Raw genomic sequence first — 25,411 nt, 5'->3', positions numbered from 1 at the left:
TTAATTTTGCGGTGGTCACTAGTAGCAATGAATGCCATGTTAGTCGGTTTTGGTGAATAAAATGCTCTCATGTTCCTGTTTCACACTGTTCTAGTGTATTTGAGAAGGTGGGCGGGGAAGAACTACAGGATTTTGGCTCTTACTCATGATTATTCATGACAGGCAAATGTCTTGCCTGTGATTAGCACTGTCTATTGCTGAACTGTCGGTCAAATTAATAAAACCTATTCAACTTCCAGAGATTACAATGGTTAAGTATCTTCCGAAAATATTGCATAGGGTTAGACTGTCATTGACTTTGTTATGTAGGGTACAGAGCTGGTGATGAGGAGTGATCCCCTGATTCTCATGCTGGTCCAACCCGTATTTGGAGAACAAATTATCCCAGTTGTATATGGGGCTGGGTGGAGGGACCTCGCTCTAAGATTCAAGATTCAAGATTAAGATTCAAGATGCTTTATTTATCCCGAGGGAAAATACTGTACAACAGTTACAATACAAAGGTGGGAAAGTAATACAGGGTTAGATTCAAAATAGATAAAATAGATTGAAATAAAATTACAAGTACAAACTAAATAAGTGAAAAGGAGCGATTGGATAAAAGTGGTAAAGTGATAAATATTATAGCAGCAATTGTTGGCAGCATAAATTAACTAAAGTGATTAATTGAAATTTGGGTAAAAATAAATAAATATATAAATAAATAAATTGGGTAAAAATAATTAAAGAAATAAATAAAGTGACATTGGTCTCAGGGCATAGTGTCTCCACGGTCCCTTCTGCAGCCGGAGGTAGATGCATTAAACAGTCTGATGGCCACAGGAAGAAAAGACTTCCTCTGGCGTTCTGTGTTACACCGGGGGAGGATGAGTCTGTTGCTGAAGGTGCTTCTGCTCGAGGTCAGCACCTGGTGGAGAGGGTGAGCATTGTTGACCAGGATATTGTGCAGTATTCACAGCATCCTCCTCTCAGACACCACCACCAAAGAGTCCAGCTGGACCCCCAGGATGGAGCCAGCCTTCCTGGTGATCCTACTGATCTTCCTGGCATCTGCTGCCCCTGCAAAAAAGATGGCACTGGCTATCATCGACTGGTAGAACATCCTCAGCATGATGTTACATACTTTGAATGACCGGAGCTTCCTCAAGAAATAGAGTCGACTCTGGCCCTTCTTGTAAACAGCCTCGGTGTTCTTGGCCCAGTCCAGTTTGTTATCCAGGAATACTCCAAGGTATTTGTAATCCTGGACAACATCCACAGTCACACCGTTGATGGAGATGGGTGTAGGGGCAGATTTCCTCCTGCGGAAATCCACCACCAGCTCCTTAGTCTTGGTGGGGTTGATAAGCAGATGGTTAGTTGCACACCACTCGATAAAGGAGAGACAGATAACACTGTCTCTATTCGAGCACAAGCATATTTCTATACTTGATTTCTGCTCCATAACAAAACTGCTGTGGATTGATTTGAGTTATGCGCTCTCTTGGTTGAAGACGACATTCGTAGGCCTATTATGTCCAAATCTAGGAAGCCCAGGCAATTTGAAAGAGTAGCCATTGACTCCTGACTCCTGATTCGCTCATTCACGTTCTGGTCACATATTTAAAGGAGCACTTCATCAGCAATGGGGGCCTGATAGACACGTGGAACCCTCTTCCACAAATTCTTGTAAGATATATTTTACATACCATTAATGTCAGTCTCTATGATATTTGTTGATTGCGATCTGGTCATGTAATTGCAATTGGTCATGGCATGGGCTCGGAAGGCCCTCCCATGAGTTGTAATGGGATGATTAGCAATCTGGTTGATGAAAACTCACGTCAACAGCAGGGAACCAGACAGACACGTATCAACTCGCCGTTAATCTGGAGTCCTTTTGGTCCTTCAGCTCCCAGTCTGTCCTACTGTGAGCAGGCGCAGAGGGCAAGTTAACCTAAAATGAGATCTGACAACAGGTTTCTCTTGTTCCCCGGGCCCTTCCACGGGAACTTGGGCCCCTGGGGATTTGCCCCGTCAACTCTATGGATAATCCTGCCCTGCTCACATGTATCTGTAAATCTGACCAATTGGAAATTTGCTTTGGGTAGCTAACTACAAATGTTTGGACACTCAGATGGAGCCCTGAGTGGGGCATATTTATATTCATATATACATATCTATATATATAGATATATATATAGTACCTTTTTTGCTTCTATATTTAAAAAGTGATGCTTGTAACTATTGAAACAAGTTATTTCTTAATTGCAGAGAGAATTGATGTCTGTGTATAATCATTTGCAGGCTTGTTCTTCCGAGGGCTTCGGCCAGCCTGCCCCACGTTCCCTTTTGTTCTCTGCCAGCTCCACTCATTATCCGGACCCCCCCCCCTCCTCCTCATTAGCGGCAGGATGAACAACCCGTCCCGCACGTCCCAAACCTCTGACCCCCACCGGGCGAGCCCCGTCCCCCCCTCGTTGGCAAACCTCTCCACCCAAAGGCTGGCAGGGCTGGGAGCTGTCTGGGGGTCCCATTTGACGAGCCTCCCGCCCCCGACCAGAGCAGGGAACCAGGGCGCAGCGAGAGGCAGCGAGAGGCAGCTCCGGCGCCCCCAGAGAGAAGGGATGATCAGAAGCTTCTTCTGATCATTACGTCTAGCGGGTCCTGAGTCGTACCTGGGGCCACGGTGACCATGGATACGGAGTGTGGCGAGGGGGCTTGGCGCCACGATGCGGCGGCGGCAGCAGCGACCATGCGTAGGGGGAGCTGCGACGACTCGGCGGTGTCCCTCCGACCGGTGAGTGAGGGAGCGGCCCGCTCGCCCGGGGCGCGGCAGAATCACTCGGGACTAGGATCGCTCTGACGGCTCTCTGATACAATGTCATTTTTTATCATTCCAACTTAGTATTTACATTGTCATAGATAGAAAAAAAAATATATTTGTATATGTCGCATACAATTTAAAATGTGTAATATTAAGTAAAACGTTGAATGGTTAATTGTAGGGTTAGTAGATCAAGTTAATATAGCAAATTCTGTAATTGATATAAATCCATCTCCTTTGAAGTTATCCATATTCTACCTGCCTGGTGAATTTAAAACAAATAACCACAGCTTTCCATCCTCTGACTCAACCAGTTATTCAACAAAGACTTCCCATTAGAGGCCAATGGGAGCACCCCCCCCCCCACACACACACACGCACTACTGTGGCCTGGCTTCACTCGTCTGACCTAGCCAACAACCCATTAGGGAGGACGTGGTGATCACCAGCCATGACCGACTTTTGTGTGGAGGGAGAGAAGAGGCAGACAGATAACAAAAACATTGGCTCTATTCTTGTGGTGGGCCCACATGAATGACATAACAGCGTGAGAAAGCATTAACGATGGCATGCAGTTGTTCTGATCCAAATTAGGGCTGATTGAGTCCGACTGTGTCGGTTCAGACCGGTAGAGGAGTGGTGTCACTTCTGTCAAGTCTCACAGATTCCAGGAAAAACAAATTTATTACGTTTAAATATAATGGAATTGAATTTATTAGACTTGTACTTAACCACAAAAAACTCATTAAGACACAATTTCAGTTTTTAAAGGGGGCCCAGAACAAGGTAGGCAGCAGCATTGAACAACATGACGTTCCAGACACAGGGCTCCAGGCTAACCTTTCTTTAGGATCACTGTGGCCCCTTACTGAACATTTTAGGGGCACAACCAGAAATTTTAGGGGCACAAACTGTAAATCAACATGCCAATGTGATTTTCTCTTTTTTTTCCCACTGTGTTACTACCGCACATTTTGATAACAGATGCGGAAATTACAATGTGCGGTTTCAAATTCAGTGTCACATTTTATTGTGATTTCATCTACCAATTATTTCCACGTGTGCGCGCATGCGTTCGTCGAGCGCGGAAGCGGCAGTTTCACGGGAGTGCGCTGGTGTGGGTACCAGATTGACTCGGCTGCCAGATCGACTCAGGGTCCTGCGCTTACAGTTGACGTATCGACACTTGACGTATCGACACAAGAACAACGGACAAGACCCGGAAGGGTTGTTTATAAAAGGGGCTCAATCATGGTCATAAAAAGAAGGCTCAATCCGTTTTGGTTTTGATTTCATTGAACGCAGCCCATTCTTTCGCACAAACCAAGCCATTGGAAACATGTCTAAAAGCACTGATGAATGCATATGTAACCCAGTTCCTGTTAGGGACTCTTATTCTGAAGGAGGAGAGCGGAAGTGTCTGCGTGTGGGTCGCTGTTTTGACTCTGTGTTGGGAGCGCTGGAAATAAAGTGGATCGCCCCATTCAGTGAATGGAGTTAACCGATTCTTCTTTATAACCCAAGTATAGGCAACAATAATTTGTGCATTCGATTATTATTCATAGATTAGAAAACAAAAGGAGATCGTTAATACTTGGGAATAAAATGGGAATGAATGAAACGTGCATGCACATTTAAAGGACAGCCTTTACAGGAAGTGCGTCATTATTGCGCATCTAGGACCCCGAGTTGCTCTGGCAGCCGAGTCGATCTGGTACTCACACCGGCTTGTCGTGCCGCTTGACAGGACGCTGCGCCTCCTCTCTGCCCACTCGACTCTCCATTGAGATTGCAGCAGGCGCGACAAACGCCTCCCGTGTGAAAAGCCCTATATGGCACATGAAGTCCTGACCGGGTTCGGTTGCCGCTGGTTTTGCGATTGCGAGCGACACTTCCGGTGCTGGATAAATTATTCAGGAGCGGAGTCAACTAAAATCGTCCACATTGGATGATGTGCTTTTTTTGCACAGCAATCTAAAGCACCAGGCCAAACACCACATTGTTATTCCCCGGCGTTCCATTTAATGTGTCTAATTTTCCGTCAATATGAATTTATAGCGGGTAGGGTTGGGTGCGGAATGTAATTCGCGCTACTCTGGGAACACGGGTCGGCTGCGGTTTTAAGTATTGCGGGTACAGGCGGGGGCGGGTTTGCAAAAAAAGACCCGTGCAGGACTCTGGCACTGGCACACTAGCTGCAGGTCCGAAGAACGAGTCAATAGTTTGCTCACAGAGATGTTTACGCGTGCTCGATAATTAATCTCTAGGACCCTCCCCCTCCACACATTAGCCACTAACAGTTGCAATCCCCTTCCTTCTCAAACTCATTGGCCTGCTACAGATTCCGGATTCGCTGACGTGCCTCTTCCCCATTTAGCGTGTAAAAAACAACAACATTTTGTCTGGAGCCCTGAGACGGACCACAGTCAACATTATATTGTGCATGTAAACTCTGTTCCAGGTGTTAGGTGCACCACTGAATGTTACACCTAGCACCTGGCAGCGTACTACGGTGAGGGTTTCAGTGCGCCCTAACAATTAATCCCCCACCCCCTCCCTTCTCCGTTCCATCTGGGAACATGTTTGGTTTCATTTTGCTTGTTTCGTATATTTTAATTAATTAATTAAGGGCGCCACCAGAGAGCACCCCCAACACATTTGCCGCCCTAAGCGATCGCGTAGGTCGCCTATGCCGAGCGCCAGCCATGCCCTCAGGACTAGGCCCTCAGGACTAGGCCCTCAGGACTAGGCCCTCAGGACAAGGCCCTCAGGACTAGGCCCTCAGGACTAGGCCCTCAGGACTAGGCCCTCAGGACTAGGCCCTCAGGATAAGGCCCTCAGGACTAGGCCCTCAGGATAAGGCCCTCAGGATTAGTCCCTCAGGATAAGGCCCTCAGCATAAAGCCCTTAGGGCATACTGCGTCAAATGCAATGTTTAGTTTCTATTTTTTTTTTTTTACAGGCAATCAAAACTTCCTCTCAAATATGCAATTATTTGTGCTAATTACGACACCAAGTCCCGAGCTAACCTTCAAATAGCTTGAAGGGTTCTTTGGAAAAATATCCATTCTGACGTCGGGATGCCAGGGAGCTGTTTCATATTCAGCCCCCTGTTTCTTGATATACGTGTTCCATAAAATATGAAACATATTTAATGTTTCATATTTCATAGAACAGGACTGCTTCATATTCATACTCAGAACAAGAATTTTACATTGCTACTTGACGTGAACATACAGAGAACGTTTCGATTGGATGCCTCCAGCACCTCAGACACGCTGGATTCACCAGCATTACAATAATAACATACTTATTGCTTTGCTCACAAACAAAGGGTTATGAACTATTTTTAAACAAAATCCTACTCACAGCTGTCACTTGCTGTTCTGCAATGCAAAACTAAACATTCATCTTCCCTCTCAACGTATAGATGCATGCAGATACATCATCTGCTAAATGCCCTTCATTTAAATGTAAATGTGAATCAAACAGCCACAGAACTTGAATACTAATGTATAGACTCCATTAGCCAGTACTGTGTAGTCAACGGAGTACATTCCAATCTGTCACAAAAACCTCTCGTTCAAAAGCCAGCTGCTACACAAAAGCATATATTGTGTAGCTGTGCAGGCCTACAGTACATTGTCCTGTAGTGATGCTGTCAGCCAGATACTTGGAGATTGCATTCCTGTCAGCTCTAACGATGAGTCAATATCAGTTTTCTGCTCAGCTGGAAGCTTCCAGAGTGGAGCACCCGATGCAGAGAGATGCAGTTTCCAGCAGGATTCACAATAATCTGCCTTTCAGTTTATGAGACACCAAAATTGCAGGGCGATTGTGTTGTTCCTGTTTCCGCTCATCTTGTTCTGTCTTCCCTCGTAACCTAATTCTGGGTGGTCTAGTCTCGCGTGGACCAATCAAGAGTCCAGTGGCATCAACAATAATCTGTTGAGGCTACATTACGAGTGGCCTGAATTCACCATAATGGAGTGCTGATGTGCTTTTCATGGATTGAGCGATCAACAACAAAAGACGGGGATGGTTTTTCTTTTGCCCTCATATTCAAACTTACGCTCTCGGCGCACAATTTCATGGGTGACATGCCCTCTAGCTATGATTGCTTCCTTTATCGGAAACTCATTGAAGAGAATAATTTATATTTTTGTCCACAACCGTATTCAGTTATTTAGTAAAAAAAAAGGTTTTGTGTGCGTCATAGCTAGCTAACTTTGTATTTAAAAACGAGCACCAGTTAGATGAACTCAACGTGGCTGTTATTCTAAGAAGAGTGCTAGTCTGCATACGATTAATAAATGCAGTATGTTAATGTTTTTCGTGAATTCTACAGCACCTTCGAACCCTGGCTCACAGACGACGCTCCGCGCCTGCCCTGGCCTTCGAGAGGGCCCTGGGAATGCCCTGGTCTCCAATCAGGTCTGTGCTGGCTTCTGATCAGTATCTGTCCATGTCCGCGTTTCTATTGGTGCATTTTTGCAAAGGTCATATGTTGCAGCTAACGTTTTGCTTGGCTATCATGATTTACAATATAAAACCTCCTACTAAATGACTTTGTTGTTTTTATGTTTCCGTGCTCTGTAATACTATCACCGGCATACAGGAGGCAGCACATTGAGAAACCTGGAAAGTCTTATAAGATTCACTCACTGTGATTTGTGATAGCCCTCGGGATTTAAAGAGAATCATATTTGGCTAAATTATTCTTAAATTAATCTGTACCCTACCCTTTAAACCTTAAGCTATCGACTCATTGAAACTATCTGAACAGAATGGTTCTCGAGCCTAAAACGCCCCCATCCACGTGTATAAAACAGAACAGCTAAAGATGTTATTTCCGTCTGACATTTGATTCATCCTGGGCTGTCTAAGGTCGATTGTATTTCGGTCAGTGAGATTATGCTGCAGTGTGTGGTTTGCCTAGCCCACTCACGTGTACTGCAGAGTGGGATCTGTAAAGTCCCCTAGACCTTCTACTGGGTGAAGTCGCTAGAGGGGGATTTTACAGCACGTCGGATTCAAAACACCTGCCGCTAAATCCCCCAAACAGATGGCCGAAAACTCTGAGGTTGGTTCAAACGCTGCTGAAGAACAGCTGTTTGACATACTTTACTAAAAGATGAGTTCCATGTGAAGGGAACAGTTTGGAACAGTTACCTGCATTAGTCTCATTAAAATAACAAGTTGGCTTCAGGATCGATATTTAAACTAGAGTATACAATAGTATACAAGTTCAGTAGACAATTAACTAAAAAATCTTAACACAAAATGTATTTAATGGGTAAACTTAAAGGGTTAATGCTAATTTTGTTGTCTAGTTGCTGGTTGGTTTGAATGAGAAGGTGATATCAATGTATACTTTTTTTAATTTAAACAGATTAAAACCTCAAATGTAAGAATAAGCATGTCATTGGAACTTTATATATTTGGTTTTGGTTCATAGCTACAGATGAATGTAATCAAACAAGAAACACCAAGAATCAGGTGATCAAAGAAAATGCAGAACAAGCGACATAAACAGAACTTCCCCAACTTTCCACTCTTCATTTGAATGAGTTCCTTCATTTGTTATTTTTCAGTCCCACAGTGTGTTGGTTGAGGTTGCACACTTGACGGAATATGGACCATCATGAAATTGCTGCTGTGTACATCTGCATAATCGCTCTAATGATGAAGAGTAACGTAAACATACAACATTGTACGACTTTAATATTATGTATGACGTTTTAGCTCTAAAAATGTATAGAAGCCACAATATTTTGTTGGCAGTATTTCTCGTCAACAACGCCTCCAATAAGTTCCGAAGCGTTGGTACGGAACTTATTGGCGCTAGAGAGGAGGGGCCAGACCGAGGGAAACGTCACAGCTCCCCCCCACTCTAACACTCCCACCCCTGGGCTGTTTCCCCCCCCCACCCCCATTGTACTTTCTCTTGGGGTTGTTTCTGTGGCTACGCACATATCCGTGTAATGTGTGTGTGTGTGTGTTTACGTGTATGTGCATGATTCCTACACAACAGAAAGAGAGATTCAGCGTCTCGTGTGTGTGGGTGTGTGAGATTGTGTGTCTGATGGTGTGTGTATTGAATCCAATTATGCATTTCCTGTTTATTGACCATTTTGAGTATGTCAAGAGGCAAACTGATAGATCCAATATCCAGAATGCACATGCAAATCACACACACATGACCTTTGCCCAAAACCGCAGGTTTCCTATAACTGAAGAATGAGTGTGAAATAATTAGCTATGCGATCACACAACTGATTGGAACAACATTTTCTTGGTTTATTATTGAAAGGTGGGAGCGGTTACGACTACTACTTGTGGGTGTGACACCGAAATGTGTTGTTCCCTTTCAGTTCCCACATTTCAACATGGAGCACTATTAGAACTGGGGACTTGAAGGACATATGTAGTAGTATCTGTATTAAGGTTATTTCTTTACAGTTACAAAGGAGAGATGAGGCCGGTCTGTGTAATAACAAGGTGATAACACAATTAGATCACACAATCCAAAGCACTTTCCATGGTTGGTTAACATCATAAATCGGTTTGAATTGAACATTATTATTTAGCCTTACCATGAGAGGCAGAGCGATCCTCCAGATCATGATCATGCAGGAATTCCTTTTGCCAGGCTTCAAGTTTTGCGCTTGTGGTCAAACAATGGACAAAAGAATCCTTTGAGGAACCACGCGATCTACGTGATATGTTGATGATAGGCAGATGGTTCATCCAATCACCTGCCAAGTATGGATGCCCTGTTACAGACTGTTTCCAAGCACGACTTCCAGAGGGTTCTGTGTAACTAACAGGTCTTTCTGATCAGCTTTGAGTTGTGTGGAGTGCTGTGCCGTATGGCTATGGCCAGGTTCTGTGCAAACAGCTGGGGAAAGGTTTCAAACATACACTGTACCTCAACTGGCTTAGGTGTGAAACACACATTCACACATACACACACACACACACACACACACACACACACACACACACACACACACACACACACACACACACACACACACACACACACACACACACACACACACACACACACACACACACACACAAACAATCTCTCTCAGTGAACACACACTATAACTGTGTCACACACACACACCCAAATCCCTCCCCCCCTCCCTCCGCCTGCCAGGGAGGAGGCGTCCTGCTGGTCCAGCCTGGACCAGTGTCCCTTTGTCCTGGGCCTCAGCAGTGAGAACGGGGAGCTGCTGCTGGACCAGCTCGTCCAGGTCACCGAGGGCAACCAGACCAAGGAGAGACACCTGTTCCTCTTCAACGACGTACTCGTCTTCGCTAAGCTGAAGTGAGTGTGTGGATTTATAACAAACTGAAATTCAAGTTAGTTATAAATTCGTAATTTCATGCACAGGCCTAAAGTCTGGATAACAAAATCTAAGTGTCCTGCAAACTTTGCTTTGCTTGCCCCCTCCCCAACAATTTGTAGGAGTAATGTAGTCTCTAGCGTTTTCAAGGAAGTTGACCTCGGGACATGAGAAGCGAAAACGGTTGAAACCTCAGGGAGGGATGATGTTGCAAAACGTTTCGAAGAGGAAAGCACCAAAACGTTTTATCTCAGAAACCCCCGATTGAGAAGTTAAAGCCAAGAATAGTTGGACCATAGTTCACAACCTTTCGTTCATTACTGTTAAGATGATGATAATTTGATCACACAATAACAGCTCTAAATGACTCATAGGGCAGGTTATTACTTTGCACATCTTTGTTTTCTTGAACACAATTTTAACAACATAGTGCCAAACAGGAAGTCAGGTCAACACCGTGGGTTATCTAGGGGACTTTATGCTGAAAAACCATGGGTTGTCCCATTGTTCAGCAGTTTGTGAACTCAAAAAGCTGTTTGTGAAGCTGTTTACAAACAGTAAATCGTACTCTTCCAATAGACAGAGAGAGTATTCTGGTAATCCCCAATACACATCAACACATATTATCTGTCTGCTACAACACAGCAGGGCAGCTAATAGCAATTTGAGATTGAGGTTCCCTCTCCTTGAGTTTTCCCAGTCACATTTGCTTTAATTTAAAGTGATGGACAAAAATATCTAAAATGTGAAATAACAATAACATATCAGAGGCATGTATCCACTCAACCTCCACCTACAGAATATCAAGTCAAGAAAATATGAATATATTATACATATATTAACGTCCATCTCACTCAGCCAATAAACCTTCCCAATCAGGCCTTTTCCCGGACGTACCTCGACAACTGTTTTTCTTTTACAAATTATACCAACAAAGGCCAATTATTTCCAGCTGCATTCTGTGATTTCCCTCAACAGACCGGAGCCCATGGCAAAGGGCGCGTCTAACAGGGCTATCAGGTAGATAGAGGTTGTTTAGAGCTCGAAAAGGTTTTATATTGTGAAGTTGAGTTGATAAATAGCACAAAAGGATCCCCAGTTGACCAATATTCAACCAACATTCTCAGATCGAGTGTCAACACAACCTTCAATATAATATAAATGTAATCTATTTGAACACATTTAGTTTGACCATCAGGAGACGGGTGTAACGATGGAAACATCTGTGCCTGGAGACCTCCATCCCCCTCCAGCGGGGGTTTATAATCAGACGTGGATGACAGGGGTATCAGCAAGGGAGCAAAGGTCAATCAGCAAAGGACAGCACAATCTGAAGCCATCACAAAATCATTTGCTGTTGTGTCCTTTTTCTTTGCGTTAGCCGGTGGTCATATCAAGTGTTGCCACGGTGCCAGACTACATACAAAAAGATTACATTCAACCCTAGGAGGATGAGATTCCTCTCAACCTTTATTAATATTGGAGTTATTCCACCCTATGGGTATCCTGGCTAGGATCCACATCCCAAACGCTCCTTTGTGAAGGTAGCAGGACGCACAATGCACATCATTCACAGGAACCAAAATGTCTGTGCAGTTTGATTCTGGAGCACATTGTTTACTATTTATTTACTAGGCACGTGAAGGGAGGGGATGGGATTCTTGTCATGAACGAAAGATCTGACACTCTAATGATAGAAATTACTTTTAGTATTTCAGTGAATTCATCATAAAGCTAAGGGCGCTGATGGCTTTGAGGTATAAATAGTGTGCTTAAGGCCAAAGTATGCTACTCCGAATTCGTAATCCGTCATCGGTTACGATGTCGGGTACGATGTCGGACATGATGTCGGATATGCAATGCAATTCCTCGCCCGATCGATCTCATATGCTGACTACTATATGTAAATAGTATTGTAAAAAATCTTCCAAAGATTTCAAATCTTATTTGGTCCTTAATGTGCAAAGTGAACAAGGTACAAAGTAAATAAGGTGCAAAGTGATCCCGGAAATGATTTAATAGAGGACGAATCACAGCCCTTGCCGTCTCCGTCCGTGTCCGTTGCGTCAATGGATAGTTAACAAATATTGGATGCGCACGTAGAGCTACGGAGAGGGTCTCCGACGACGTAAAGGGCTCTCCGTGTCTACGTACAGCACTTTACGGAGTAGTATAAACCAGCCTTTAGTTGGAAAATAGTATTACGCATAAGTCAATCTCCAAGCAGAGTTAGCTTGCATTGGATTGACACACATCGCCGCCGGCCTCGTGAGACCATCCGGATCTTGCAAACATTTGAAAATGACCAATGAGTTTGAGTTCATGAGCAACAAGGAGGACCGTCGCCTGCCGTGATAGGAAAAGAACGGCAGCTCCCGAGGACAGAGCAGCGAGAGCAGCAAACCCTAACTCCACCATCTAGATGATCTCAGGAAACACTTCGGCACATTTTAACTACTCACAATTTGTTTTTAAATATTATAAATATATAATAAATATATACAAAAATTCACATCACACAAATAAAAACGAGTTTTGGGAGAAAGAAGGAAGAATTTTGTGAATTGGGGAAAATCTGTCTTGGATATTGTGGTTTTCCACTCACAGGCGCCCTGGCTGCAATTGAAAAACCTTTTGTTGTGTCCTTCCACGGAAACGTGTGTGTCTGTTTGTGTGAGCAGGTCAAGCGCCAGCTACCGTCTGAAGCACAGGGTGATGCTGGAAGACATCTGGGTCTACAGCTTTGACGATGATGACGATGACGAGGATGATGAAGAGGCCGGAGGGGATGTGGACCTCAGGGTCACTCTGGTGTTGGCCTGGGCGCCCACTTACTGCATCGTCTCTTTCTGGTGAGCAACTCTCTGTCTCTCTCTCTCTCCCCCCGTCTCTCTCTCTCTCTCCCCCCCTCTATCTCTATCTCCCCCTCTCTCTCTCTGCCCCTCTCTCTCTCTCTCCCCCCCTCTATCTCTATCTCCCCCTCTCTCTCTCTGCCTCTCTCTCTCTCTCTCTCTCTCTCTCCCCCCTCTATCTCTATCTCTCTCTCTCTCTCTCTCTCTCTCTCTCTCTCTCTCTCTCTCTCTCTCTCTCTCTCTCCCCCCCCCTCTATCTCTATCTCCCCCTCTCTCTCTCTCTCTCCCTCCCCCCCTCTATCTCTCTCTCCGCCCCTCTCTCTCTCTCTCCGCCCCTTTCTTCCTCACCCTCTCACTCTCTTTCAATCCCAACTCTTCCCTGCGCTCTAATTGGTTAAAATGTTAAAGCCAGGGTAAGCAAATTTACCTTGGAAGCGTCAACAAGACAGCGATCAATAAATCAAATGCTCTGGCAAATAAAAGAAAGAAATCCGGTATCTGTTGCTGTCATAGGCCTGTAATAAACCAGGCAATCATGAATGATTGGACAGCGTACCTGTCTGTCTACCTGGCTGTCTGCGCACCTGGGCATTCAGCGCACAGGCCCAGAGTCATCCACAAGGACCAGAAACAGACCTTTACTAAGGCCAGCAGGCTAGTCTCAGGTTTTGGGGGAGACCCGAGGAGAGAGGTGGGAATGTTTTTGGAAAGATGCTTTGAGATCTAGCTTACTCTGGCTGGTTTCTGTCAATGGTTTACCCTAGCCTGAAACCAGTTTCACCGAGAGAGAGAGAGAGAGAGAGAGAGAGAGAGAGAGAGAGAGAGAGAGAGAGAGAGAGAGAGAGAGAGAGAGAGAGAGAGAGAGAGAGAGAGAGAGAGAGAGGCCATCAAGGTCCTGTGGTTGAACAGAGAAGTGGGAGATACTCTTGGAGGCATCACAAGACTGTTGCTTATGAAATAGGAAGTCTGGAATGGACAGTAAAAAAAAAGTTTAACCCCATCTCTCATTGTATGGAATAACCAATGATTCCGCGTTTTAAAATAGAGCTTTTCAGAGCAATCACGAGTTCTTCGAAAAGCACCCCCATTCTCCCAGGGTCCTTAGGATGTCGAACCAAAGAAACAGTGAATACTTTCCAGAATGACAATGGGTATGCATTAACCTTGGGTGAATCACCCACTCCCACGTTTCCCTTTTGTTCACTAAAGTAACAGTAAAAACACAGCCCACTGCCCACTGCCTTTATGCTCAAGGGTTTTCAATATACCTATGCCCATAAAGGGTTATTGTCTTTCACCTCCGCCTCCATGTTCATGCCATGTCATTTCATGTCGCCCTAATCCAAAAGTCCCCGAGCCTGATTTTACTTTTGGTTTGTTTTGGAACCTTTACGTATTTTATTTTGTTGTTGTCTTTTTGTTGCACTGTGCTAGACATGCTGCTGTGCAGCTTGAGTGGTTTCATGTTGTGAGGCGTGGCCACTCGAGACAAACACTTCGAACTTAATCAACGTGATATTCAGTGGGGACAGCTCTAGCGACACGAAACATGGTGTGAGGGGATTAAGCAGGTTTAGGGTGGATACAAATGTAGAATATCGATTTGAGTGTGTGTGTGTGTTTGTGGAGTGGAGTGGGGGACACAGTATTTGACAAAGTTCAGCTGAGGCCACTCTCCCCTCTGAGGTTTCAGGGGCTGAAACTTTAAAGTGTGTCACCGCGTCACGCTGGTGTTTCCGTAGCGATGGAACTCTACACTTTCCTTTGCCGACGCCGTGGCGGGCTCGCTACAGCGTCGGCAAGAGGAAGTGGGGGCGTCTGATGTCATGGCAGGGCGGGTTTCAAACCTTGTTAGGCAGCCATGACGCTTATCGCAGCGTTTGTCTGAGTTTTGTAAAGGCCCCAGAGGGCGTCTCCGCGGCAGATCAGTCAAGCAACAGTCGGGAGTCGGTTTGCTCTCTCTCTCTGGCTGTCTCCGTCCCGGGGTCTCTCTCTTGTTCTCGTTCTTGTACTGGATTAACTCATCCCACATCAACCCCCACATGCTGGTGCTCTCTCCTGCAGCTCACCGGGAGTGAAGGAGCGTTGGCGGGCCACCCTGCACAGGTACCACGGCTGTTTGACTCACAGACTGACTGACAAGGGACATAGAAACAGTGTCACTGTTAGAACCACGTGGAGACGCTCCATGGAGATGTCACCCACTGCTGTTCAGAAGCTGAACCACTCTGAGGTTTAGAATCGGGAGGCATTTCAACCTAATTTAAGAATAATACTGTTATGTTTTCATTACTACTAGGCTCGATATAGAGTGTTTTATAACTCATCATTTTATGTAAGTTTTACTGTTTGCGAGTACTTTGTACTTTTTAGGTTTTTGTATACAAAAATAGAATTCTATCATAGCCCAAAAGCACTTTGGGTAGTGATATTACCAATTAAGTTAATGTTAAAACTGTATACACAGACACCTGCAAGTAGCAAATGGAGAATCTGCTCGGATTCATACCAATGTGTGATGAATGTAAAAAGAAGCATGGTAATTAATTTCCTTGTGTCTCGAATTGCAGGAAGATTATTGAGGCCAGAGCCACGTCTGGCGTTACCGCGCCAACACCACACGCACTCATGAAGGTGTTGAGTGGAACCGTCACGGTGAGTCTCATTCCGGAGGATTGATACGTCTCTCTGTCAGCTAATGGGAAGGAAGGAGTCACACAGCAGGATCACTGACTCAATCTTTCTATCTTTGTTTTTTCAGAACAAAACTCTAACAGGAGTTGGCATGGAGCCTTTTATTGAGTTTCAATCTGAGGTAAGTTCAGCAAAACAACACAACAACATTCGCTGAGTTTGTTTCTGAGGAATACCAACCCTCAACTGTACGTGAAGCTAGACTGCAAAGCCCCACCAGAAAAACCCACCCTGGGCAGGCCGCTCGCGGTTTTGGTCAGGGTGGTTGAAGAGGCACACAGTTCAAGCTAGCAGGTGTACTTTGAATACTTGGTTGCTTTAACCAGTCATGAGTTCATGTGTGTCTGCAAGGAGGGGGCTGTGAATGGTTTAGCCTTCCTTCATGCCCTATTCCTTTTGCATTCACCTCCTTCATAGCCATGGACATGAAGGCTACTATGATGTGTGTGTGTGTGTGTGTGTGTGTGTGTGTGTGTGTGTGTGTGTGTGTGTGTGTGTGTGTGTGTGTGTGTGTGTGTGTGTGTGTGTGTGTGTGTGTGTGTGTGTGTTCGTGTGTGTGCCAACACACTTTCCTCTCACATGTTCATCACCACAACATCCCCTTATTCAGTTTCCCTGTTTCTGTTTCCAGGCCGACCTCAAACAGCCCGCCCCGGGCAAGCCTCCCGCCATCCTGGAAGACAGATTAACCCAGCCAATCGGTGAGCTTGAAAGGCTGCCTGCCGATATGAATGACCCACCTTCTTTCATTAAAAAAAGCCAGAGCGCGAGGCCAGAGGTGTTGTTAATAGCACAGTTATCTTTTCAGACTTCCTGTGGCCAGCAGCCACAGGAAGTCTGAAAAGATAACGGTGCTACTGATTAAGAGAGAGGTGTGCTAGTTTCCTCAGCAAATTTTCACTCTCTACGGGATCTAGTCTCTGATCTCTCTCTCCTCACTTCTTTTTACCCTCGCAATCTTGCCGTCGACTGGAGCCTTTTGCAGTCAAGCACACACCGAAGCACACGCACATACCCACAAAAATACGGGGTTTCAGAATGTCGAGTGAACACAGAGATACAAACCAGACAGAAGGGCCAATATAGACAAAGATCTCTCAACACACACACAAAGTAACAACGAATAACTCTTTTTTTTCTCTTTCTTTTTTTTCAGAAAATTCCGGTAAATGGAACATTATACGCAGAGTGATGAAGGGCTTGTCCAGACAGGAGCTGGACTCTGGGGCCCAGCTGTTTGGACAGCCCCTGTCCAAGATATGCCCAGACAACTTCTCTCTTCCCAAGCCACTCACTGTAAGTCAGATGTCATGCTGACATGACATGACACACACACACACACACACACACACACACACACACACACACACACACACACACACACACACACACACACACACACACACACACACACACACACACACACACACACACACACACACGCACACAAGCGCGCCATGTTGTCTCTGCACCTTCCTTATGCTTCAGAAAAAAAAGGATCAAACTCATCCAAAGTTTGTTCTGCACGCTGGTCATGCCATGAAACACACATGCACACTCTGAGTGGCATCCCTTTGTCTCCTCCAGGACATGCTGGTGCTGCTGAGGAGTAAGGCCCCATCCACGGAGGGGGTTTTCCGCAAGCCGGGCAACACCCGGGTCACCAGGGAGCTCCGGGAGCAGCTGGACGCGGGCCAGGAGGTTGACCTTGAGGGGCTGCCCGTGGTGCTCCTGGTGGCGCTGCTCAAGGTACGTGCACCCACCTCTGTGCTCCGTTTCTCCTCGTTTAACATCTCTCTGCGCCCTACTGCCGCAAGGCATTCCCTGTGCGTTTGTGGTTTTCGATATCCACGTCATCAGGTCTTATAAATGGTTCAGCGCTCTGCTTTCACAGAGGTTACAACGTCCGTAACAGTCGTAGTTTTGTCTCTAAGTATGCGTTACATAGAAGGTGGGCTTGCTAAATCTGCTGGCTTGACCTTTCCCTTTTCCCACCAACGCAGTGTTTTCTGAAGGAGCTGCCGGGAAGCCTGCTGGTGTCTGACCTGTACGTCCCCTGGGTGAAGGCTCTGGATTCGGACGAGGGCCGACAGCGGTCTTCACAGATCAAGAGGTAAAGACTAAAGGGCTCTGCTGGGCAATTCACTCTGATCAATCTGAATGATTGATGGAGATGAACGCGCTGCGATGCCTTGGGCCTCTCGCATGGTTAGATTGAAGGCTTGCTGAATGTTTGTGTGAATGGGCGTAAAAGTGTGCAAATCCAAAAAAAAAAAAAGCAGGAAGTAGCATTGTCTGATTCTGCGTCGGCATTTCCGCACCGCACACTTCTGCTTTTGAACCATCCTCCGTCTAAATACACGCATGAAATTGAGGCCAAACTCTCTGCCCCCTCCTCACCCCTTCCCTCCCTCCCTCCCCCCTCCAGGGTTCTGTGCCAGCTCCCTGTGCACAACCGGCTGCTCCTGCAGCAGCTGCTCAGCGTTCTCCACCACGTCCTGGAGCAGTCAGACACCAACAAGATGGACGCCCACAACCTGGCCGTCTGCACCGCGCCCACGCTGCTGCAGCTCAATGCCACCCCTCTGGAGGAGCAGAAAGAGAGGCTAGAGAAGGTAAAGAATGCAAAGGATCAGAGATCCACTGTCTGGATATGACTGCGCTTGATCCACGGGTCGCCCCCCTGAGCTCCGAGTTCTGCGGTCGGAGCGCAGACGGAAACCTCAATGTGGTTACACAATCACGAGTTTCGACACGTGTTGTATATTGCGCTTGCATTCTGCGAAATACGGATGGCCTAGCTCTTGGTATTTAGTTATTTGACTTTTGTGTCACAATTGTTTTTGTCGTTTCCTAGGCATTTTTGATGCTCCTATGCTAGATGCTAACCCTCTCGTTGTGCCCTGCAGGTGACAGAGCTCACGCAGTACCTCATTGAGCACAGCTGCGAGCTGCTGGGAGAGAATGTTCTTCGTCCTCTGGGGGACACCGAAGAGGACAACTCTGGTGCGTTGACGAGACATCGGCACACATTCTAATCGCCGTTAACCCCAACCCGTTTTTTATAGAAATGACCCTAACCGTGTAACCACAACAACAGAATCTCAATCCTGACTCGGCTCCCTCGTCCTTCCACAGACGCCCTGAGCTCTCAGCTGCACGACTCTGCGTACGACAGCACCGACCCGGAGGCGGAGGCCGACCTGGCCGAGGGCGCGGGCTCCGTCGCGGGTTCGTCCCGATCACTGCCTGGCTTCGCCACCAGCACCGCTTCCAGCCTCCCTTCCTGCTCCTCCGAGGCCTTCGCCAAGCCCACCTTCAACCGCCGCTGCTCCGAGCCCATCCTCAAAGCCCTCCGCCCCCCCTGGGAGGCCACCCCCAGGGCCGGTCTGAGCGGCCTGGCGAGGAGCCAAGACGACTGCTCCCTGGAGAGCAGGGGTGGCTACGAGCAGCACCCACTGAAGAAGCAGATCTCCGACGACTCGGTCTCGATCCGGACGCCCGCCGATCCAGCAGCTCCCGCACTCGTGGAAGGCGTCGCCCCCTTGTGGAAAGACTTGCACTCCTCCACCGGCTCTATCGAGAGCGCCGCCTCAAACCAATCGGAGGGCTCGGTTTTCAGCAACTCCCCGCCGCCGTCCCCCACGTGCCAGCGCAAGTGGTCCTCAATCCGCCAGCCCCGGTGGGGTGCGACACCCAGGACGGACGGCGGCCCGGTCCCGGACTCAGAGGGGAAGCGCAGGACTCAGTCCATGAAGCTGGGCGGGAAGGACTGTGGGAAGACGCTGAAGAAAGCGGCTGGCTTCTCCTTCCGCAAGAACAGCCTGAAGGCCGCTCACGAGGCTCCCAGGGACACGGCCTTCACCTGCGGGACGCTCCGCAAGGACTCTCAGCCCGGGTCCCTGCGCCGGCCACGCCCCCTGTCGGCCATTGAGGTCTTCCAGCTAACCTGCCACCCCCCGTCCTACGAGCAGGCGGTGCAGAGCGCCGGCCCGCCCACTGCTCCACACCGCCCCCCGCTGACGGTGCAGGACGCCCAGAGGGAGCAGGTCTGGAGGGCGCCGCGACGCCCGGCCTCCATGAGCGACGACTTCCTGTCCAGCTCTCCGGTCAACCGGTATGCGGACTGCTTCCCCTCGGCCCCGTCGGCAGAGGAGGTCCGGGACGAGGCAGGGGAGCGCCGGCGGCCCTTCCGCCAGAGGGCCACGTCGGAGTCGGCATACCGGGCCCGCCTGTTGGCGGCGGCGCAGAGCTGCAGCCAGCCCGCCTTCGAAGAGTATTCCTACGCCAAGGAGTCCTACATTTGAAGAGTATTCCTACGCCAAGGAGTCCTACATTTGAAGAGTATTCCTACGCCAAGGAGTCCTACATTTGAAGAGTATTCCTATGCCAAGGAGTCCTACATTTGAAGAGTATTCCTACGCCAAGGAGTCCTACATTTGAGGACCTGTTTTGTGATCAATTTTCTTCTCCCGTTTCCCCCTTTATCAACTTCCTCTTTCCCCTGGAATGTATTCCACATACGTGCAACCGTTTTAAAGGTTGGATGCTCACTGTAGTACGATTTAGAGTACAATTACAATTTAAGAGAAAGAAAGGTTATTGGAGGTTGCTAGTCCGTCATTGAAAAGCTATGTAAATAAACACAAAATTATTTTTTCTTAAATATTTTCACTTTCACTTCTCTGCTATGCTATTTGTTGTTATTTTTCATGTAGTAAATCTAGGAGATTCTGAGAACTGTGCGTAATTCAATCATTCAATCTCTTTTGTACATTTTGTGTTATCTTAACTTCACATCATTCTCACTTTCACTACATTAAAGCACCTTTATAACAGTATACAGTGTTTCATTCTTTTTGGAGTTATCCAGGGGTGCACATTCAGTGTGGCAGACTGAGGTGACCAACTGAAACAAATATTGCAATAGGACACACAATACCTTAGCTACTACATGGTCATTTTACAAGTCGATATAAGGCCATGGTGTCTATGGTTTCCACTTTGACATCAATACCGTTTTCAGCAGTTCACCGCTTGCCCCGGTGCCCAGTTACAACTCTGGGATGTTTGATATCCTGGTTATGAGCACAGTGATTCATTTAGGATGAAAATTTGGATTTTGTGTTGCTTTGACCCACCGATAGCGAGTAGCGACGGTGAACCTTTGTATTCAGTTGATAGTCTCGTTTGATATCCATTAATACAACTGGGAACTGAGCACTTTATTTTGTGAATTTTAAGGCTGTGTTCCACTTAAAAATCCCCCCATCCTACACTTACCCCTGGAACTTATTGAACTATTGTTAGGCAATCAGACTTCAGAATTATCCCAGTGCCAAAAACTTCGTCCGGATCTTGCCTCATATATTGTGTCGGGCAAAACAAAGATACAGTTATGGGAGCTGCTAACCTCTCATTCAGAATATAATGGTTAACAATTGCCCATTTATTGACTGTATAATTAAGGAATGTCGAGTGGATGTCTCCCCCCATCAATTGGGTCTATGAATGGAGTATCCAATTTCTAGAGACTAATGTGTTATTTCATATCAAACGGTTCAAGTGCCAGCTAAAATCAAGTTTCAATGAATAGACTCATTATTTTTTATAGCAGGAGTGTCATAATATTGCTTTATGCTGTTAAAGTGGATATGGTTAACTTGGGCTGGTTATGGAGTCAACACGGCTAAGAGAACTGTTTATTCTAGCAGGTTAACCAGGAAGAAGCAGACACACTCTTTTTTTTCACTTGTTTCTTAAAAGCTTTGCGATAACCACCTCTTCCTTCCTCCTTCTTATGACGATTGCAGAAAGACTGTTTCTGTTTTTTTTATTTTACTGCAGCTTGTTAGATCAAATAAAATTGACAACTTGCCAATGAAAAGGGTGGGTCAAAGGCCAAGGCAATGACATTTTACGGATCCTATTTTTTTAAAGGGCAAAAGTTAATACTTGAAAGGAGGTAAACAAGAGAAGAAGAAACACTACATTCCTAGATAACTAGATGATTGGTTTTAATCAATATTTAATATATAAAGTGGCAAAGACTGACCGAGATCGATTTTAGATGCAGACCTGACATTCAACAGTAGTGAGAAGGGATTGCCATGGTATGACTTGGTTGAACAGACCATAGTCAATAAAACAATAAAACTGAAATTATTATCTTCAGCCCAAAAAACATCATCCCCACCTCCCAGAACTTCTTACTTTGCATCGATGGTCACTCTGTCACTCCCTCCCCCCTGGTCAGAAACCTCGGAATCATCATGGACCCCACGCTCTCCCCCAAGTCACACATAAACAGCATCAGGAAAACATCCTTCTTCCACCTCCGTAACATTACACGCCTTCGACCCGCCCTTTCATCCTCAGCTGCCGAAACACTAATCCACGCCTTCATCACTTGCAGACTCAACTATTGCAATAGCATTCTGTATGGCCTCCCCTCCACTATTCTTTAAAAATTGCAACATGAACAAAACTCTGCTGCAAGACTGCTTACTAACTCCCCCTCCAGAGAACACATTACTACCATCCTCCGTCATCTTCATTGGCTTCCAATAAAACAATGCATCAATTTCAAGATTCTCCTCACCACCTACAAAGCACTAAACAACTTTGCAACGTCGTACATATCGACGTTGCAAAGTCGTAGGCGGTGATATCAGCATATCACCGCCTACGTTCCGCTGATGCCAACCATCTCACCTCCATCACCAAGACCAAGTATCGCACCCTGGGGGACAGAGCCTTCGCCATCGCCGCCCCTACCCTCTGGAACTCCCTCCCTCTGGCCATCCGAAACTCTGATACACTCTGTTCATTCAAATGTCAACTTAAAACCTATCTCTTCAGGACCACCTACAACATTTGACAAATCAATCTCTGCCATCTTCCACTCTCTCCCGCTGTCTTATGTGTTGCCAATTTATGTGGTGTTGTTTATTTATTAATTTTTTCCCTTTTGTTTGATTGTCTCTACTGTCTGTATTTATTCCTTTATTCATTGCAAAGCGTCTTTGAGTACTTAGAAAAGCGCTATAAAAAACGGATAAATTATTATTGTTATTATAGTCCTTAATGGTTTAGGAAAGTTTGAGAGTAAATCAAACTGTCTACTTAGGAAGCAACACTGATTGACAATCAATTTCACATGCTGTTGTGCAACTGGAATAGACAACAGGTGGAAATGATAGGCAATTAGCAAGACACCCCCAATAAAGGAGTGGTTCTGCAGGTGGTGACCACAGACCACTTCTCAGTTCCTATGCTTTCTGGCTGATGTTTTGGTCACTTTTGAATGCTGGCGGACCTTTCACTCTAATGGTAGCATGAGACGGAGTCTACAACCCACACAAGTGGCTCAGATAGTGCAGGATGGCACATCAATACGAGCTGTGGCAAGAAGGTTTGAAGGTCTGTCAGCGTAGTGTCCAGCGCATGGAGGCGCTACCAGGAGACAGGCCATTACATCAGGAGACGTGGAGGAGGCCGTAGGAGGGCAACAACCCAGCAGCAGGACCGCTACCTCCACCTTTGTGCAAGGAGGAACAGGAGGAGCACTGCCAGAGCCCTGCAAAATGACCTCCAGCAGGCCACAAATGTGCATGTGCCTGCTCAAACGGTCAGAAACAGACTCCATGAGGGTGGTATGAGGGCCCGACATCCACAGGTGGGGGTTGTGCTTACAGCCCAACACCGTGCAGGACGTTTGGCATTTGCCAGAGAACTTCAAGATTGGCAAATTCGCCACTGGCGCCCTGTGCTCTTCACAGATGAAAGCAGGTTCACACTGAGCACATGTGACAGACGCGACAGAGTCTGGAGACGCCGTGGAGAACGTTCTGCTGCCTGCAACATCCTCCAGCATGACCGGTTTGGCGGTGGGTCAGTAATGGTGTGGGGTGGCATTTCTTAGTGTTCCCTTTATTTTTTTGAGCATTGTATTTAAAGTTTAACTTTTAAGTGAGCGCTTTGCCATTTAGTTGAACGTGCAGAAACCAAAGCAGATTGCATGGAAGATTGTGACGAGATAACAACTTTCTACATCCGGTGCCCTATAATTTGATGATGCGTTTGGCATTTGTGTGATGCGCTGCTCATGTCTGTGGTTAACAGTTTGTGTCTGGGTATGGGTAAGGGTTAAAGCAGCTAACACCCCACTACTCGACTAGGTAGAGGCTCAATCTGGGTTTAAAACTTCTAACACTGCTTTACTCGAGTCTAGGGGTTTATAAAACCCTCACAGCTCTATCTTGGATAAAAACAGCTAAAAGTGCATTCACCCCAAAAGAAAAGCAAATCTCTCCTGATTCTACTTGCGCAAATTTCTCCAATTCGCATGTTCACCCAAGTTAAAATATTTTAACTTTTTTCACTGGGCTGTGCGCACCTCAGGACGATGTTATGAACCCATACACATGGCGTTGTGTTCTCGAACTTTTTTGGTACATCCACAACAAAGAAAGAATCGTAGTGGTGGTTATCAAGTCCATGGTTAAGTATAAATTGTCACTTGCACGTGAAAGGTTTGCGTGGGTGTGAAAATGAGCCTCCCGACTCATTTCCACTTCAGGATGTAGCGGTTTAGGACGCAATGAAGATCTTGAGTAGGTCACAAAATTTCAGCCAGCAGCATAAGTTAGGTGACAAACTGATTTATTTTCCATGCTTAAGTGAAATGGCGAGGCCAAACAAAAATCAACCAGAGGGTTGCTCACTTGCAAAGTTCAGTTAACATGAGAACCACCGAACATGAACCAGTCTCACGGCAAGCCGTCTCTCTATGCCTCCACCAACCCCTTTTGAAAGCAGAAAATACCGGGCTTAAATAAAGCCAAACAATTAACTAAATTGGTAGATACCAACTACCATGAGGGTTCACCGACCCAAGTACCATAATACATTTATATTTTATAATGAAATCATATCGACTACACACTTCATTACAAATCTTAACAGTTTGAATGTTGATGATGAAGTTCACTGCTGCAAAATGCAAAATACCATAATAATTAAACATAGCAAATAAGCCCCCCCCCCCCCCCCCCTTACAAACTCATGTTCCTGCATCCCAATCAGGCAATGAATGCATTTCCAGGTGCTCGTGTTGCCCGGGATTCAAAATGTTTGGGGTACCTAACCGATTACATGCAAGTAACTGAAAGGTTTTGTTGTTTGTGATCAATATGTCTCATGACGAGACGCGGTTGCCTGCACCGTGCGTCATGCTCAACATTAACAGATGTGTGCGTGTTGATCAGTTACGTGTTGTGGGTAGTATCATATGTAGCCTACGTGAAAAGGAGGGGCTACCTTTTCACAGCAGGGTAATGCAAGGTGAATATTCCCATTATATTTGGTGTTAACATAGGCCTACCTTAACATGGGGACCGCCTTCCATTCAGACATAACGCCACTCCGACATTGAGGTCTAATTATCGTAGTGGCAGCACTTACATCGTTTTCAAACGTCCCACCACTCCAACAATTTCTGTTTCCATGGTCAGAGTGGTGGTACTTTATTTTTTTTTCAAGCATCCCGCCATTCTGACATGAGGACATTAATATAAATAGCATTACCATTATCATTGTACTTTAATTAAATAATATGATTATTTTTTAGTTGCATGCGCTGTAGTGTCCTACACTGACATTCGGCATTGGTGATTGAGACAGTCAAGATTTTGAGTTGC

At 46.1% G+C, this 25,411-nt stretch overlaps 1 protein-coding gene across 1 annotated transcript; it reads left to right on the top strand.

Moving 5' to 3' along the window:
* The first annotated feature begins 2,622 nt into the window (after positions 1-2,622).
* Positions 2,623-21,492, top strand: tagapb (T cell activation RhoGTPase activating protein b). The gene is made up of 14 exons (XM_056581702.1): positions 2,623-2,779; positions 7,155-7,240; positions 9,975-10,145; positions 12,846-13,016; positions 15,081-15,122; positions 15,587-15,671; positions 15,778-15,831; positions 16,342-16,411; positions 16,867-17,006; positions 17,298-17,459; positions 17,714-17,823; positions 18,139-18,325; positions 18,620-18,716; positions 18,849-21,492. Exons 1-14 carry the CDS (start codon positions 2,675-2,677, stop codon positions 20,015-20,017), a joined length of 2,649 nt encoding a protein of 882 aa, XP_056437677.1. The 5' UTR covers positions 2,623-2,674; the 3' UTR covers positions 20,018-21,492.
* Positions 21,493-25,411: the final 3,919 nt, after the last annotated feature.

This window comes from Gadus chalcogrammus, chromosome 21 (genome assembly GCF_026213295.1).
Source record: "Gadus chalcogrammus isolate NIFS_2021 chromosome 21, NIFS_Gcha_1.0, whole genome shotgun sequence".
NCBI lineage: Eukaryota > Metazoa > Chordata > Actinopteri > Gadiformes > Gadidae > Gadus > Gadus chalcogrammus.
This window is presented reverse-complemented; position numbering and strand designations above follow the sequence as displayed.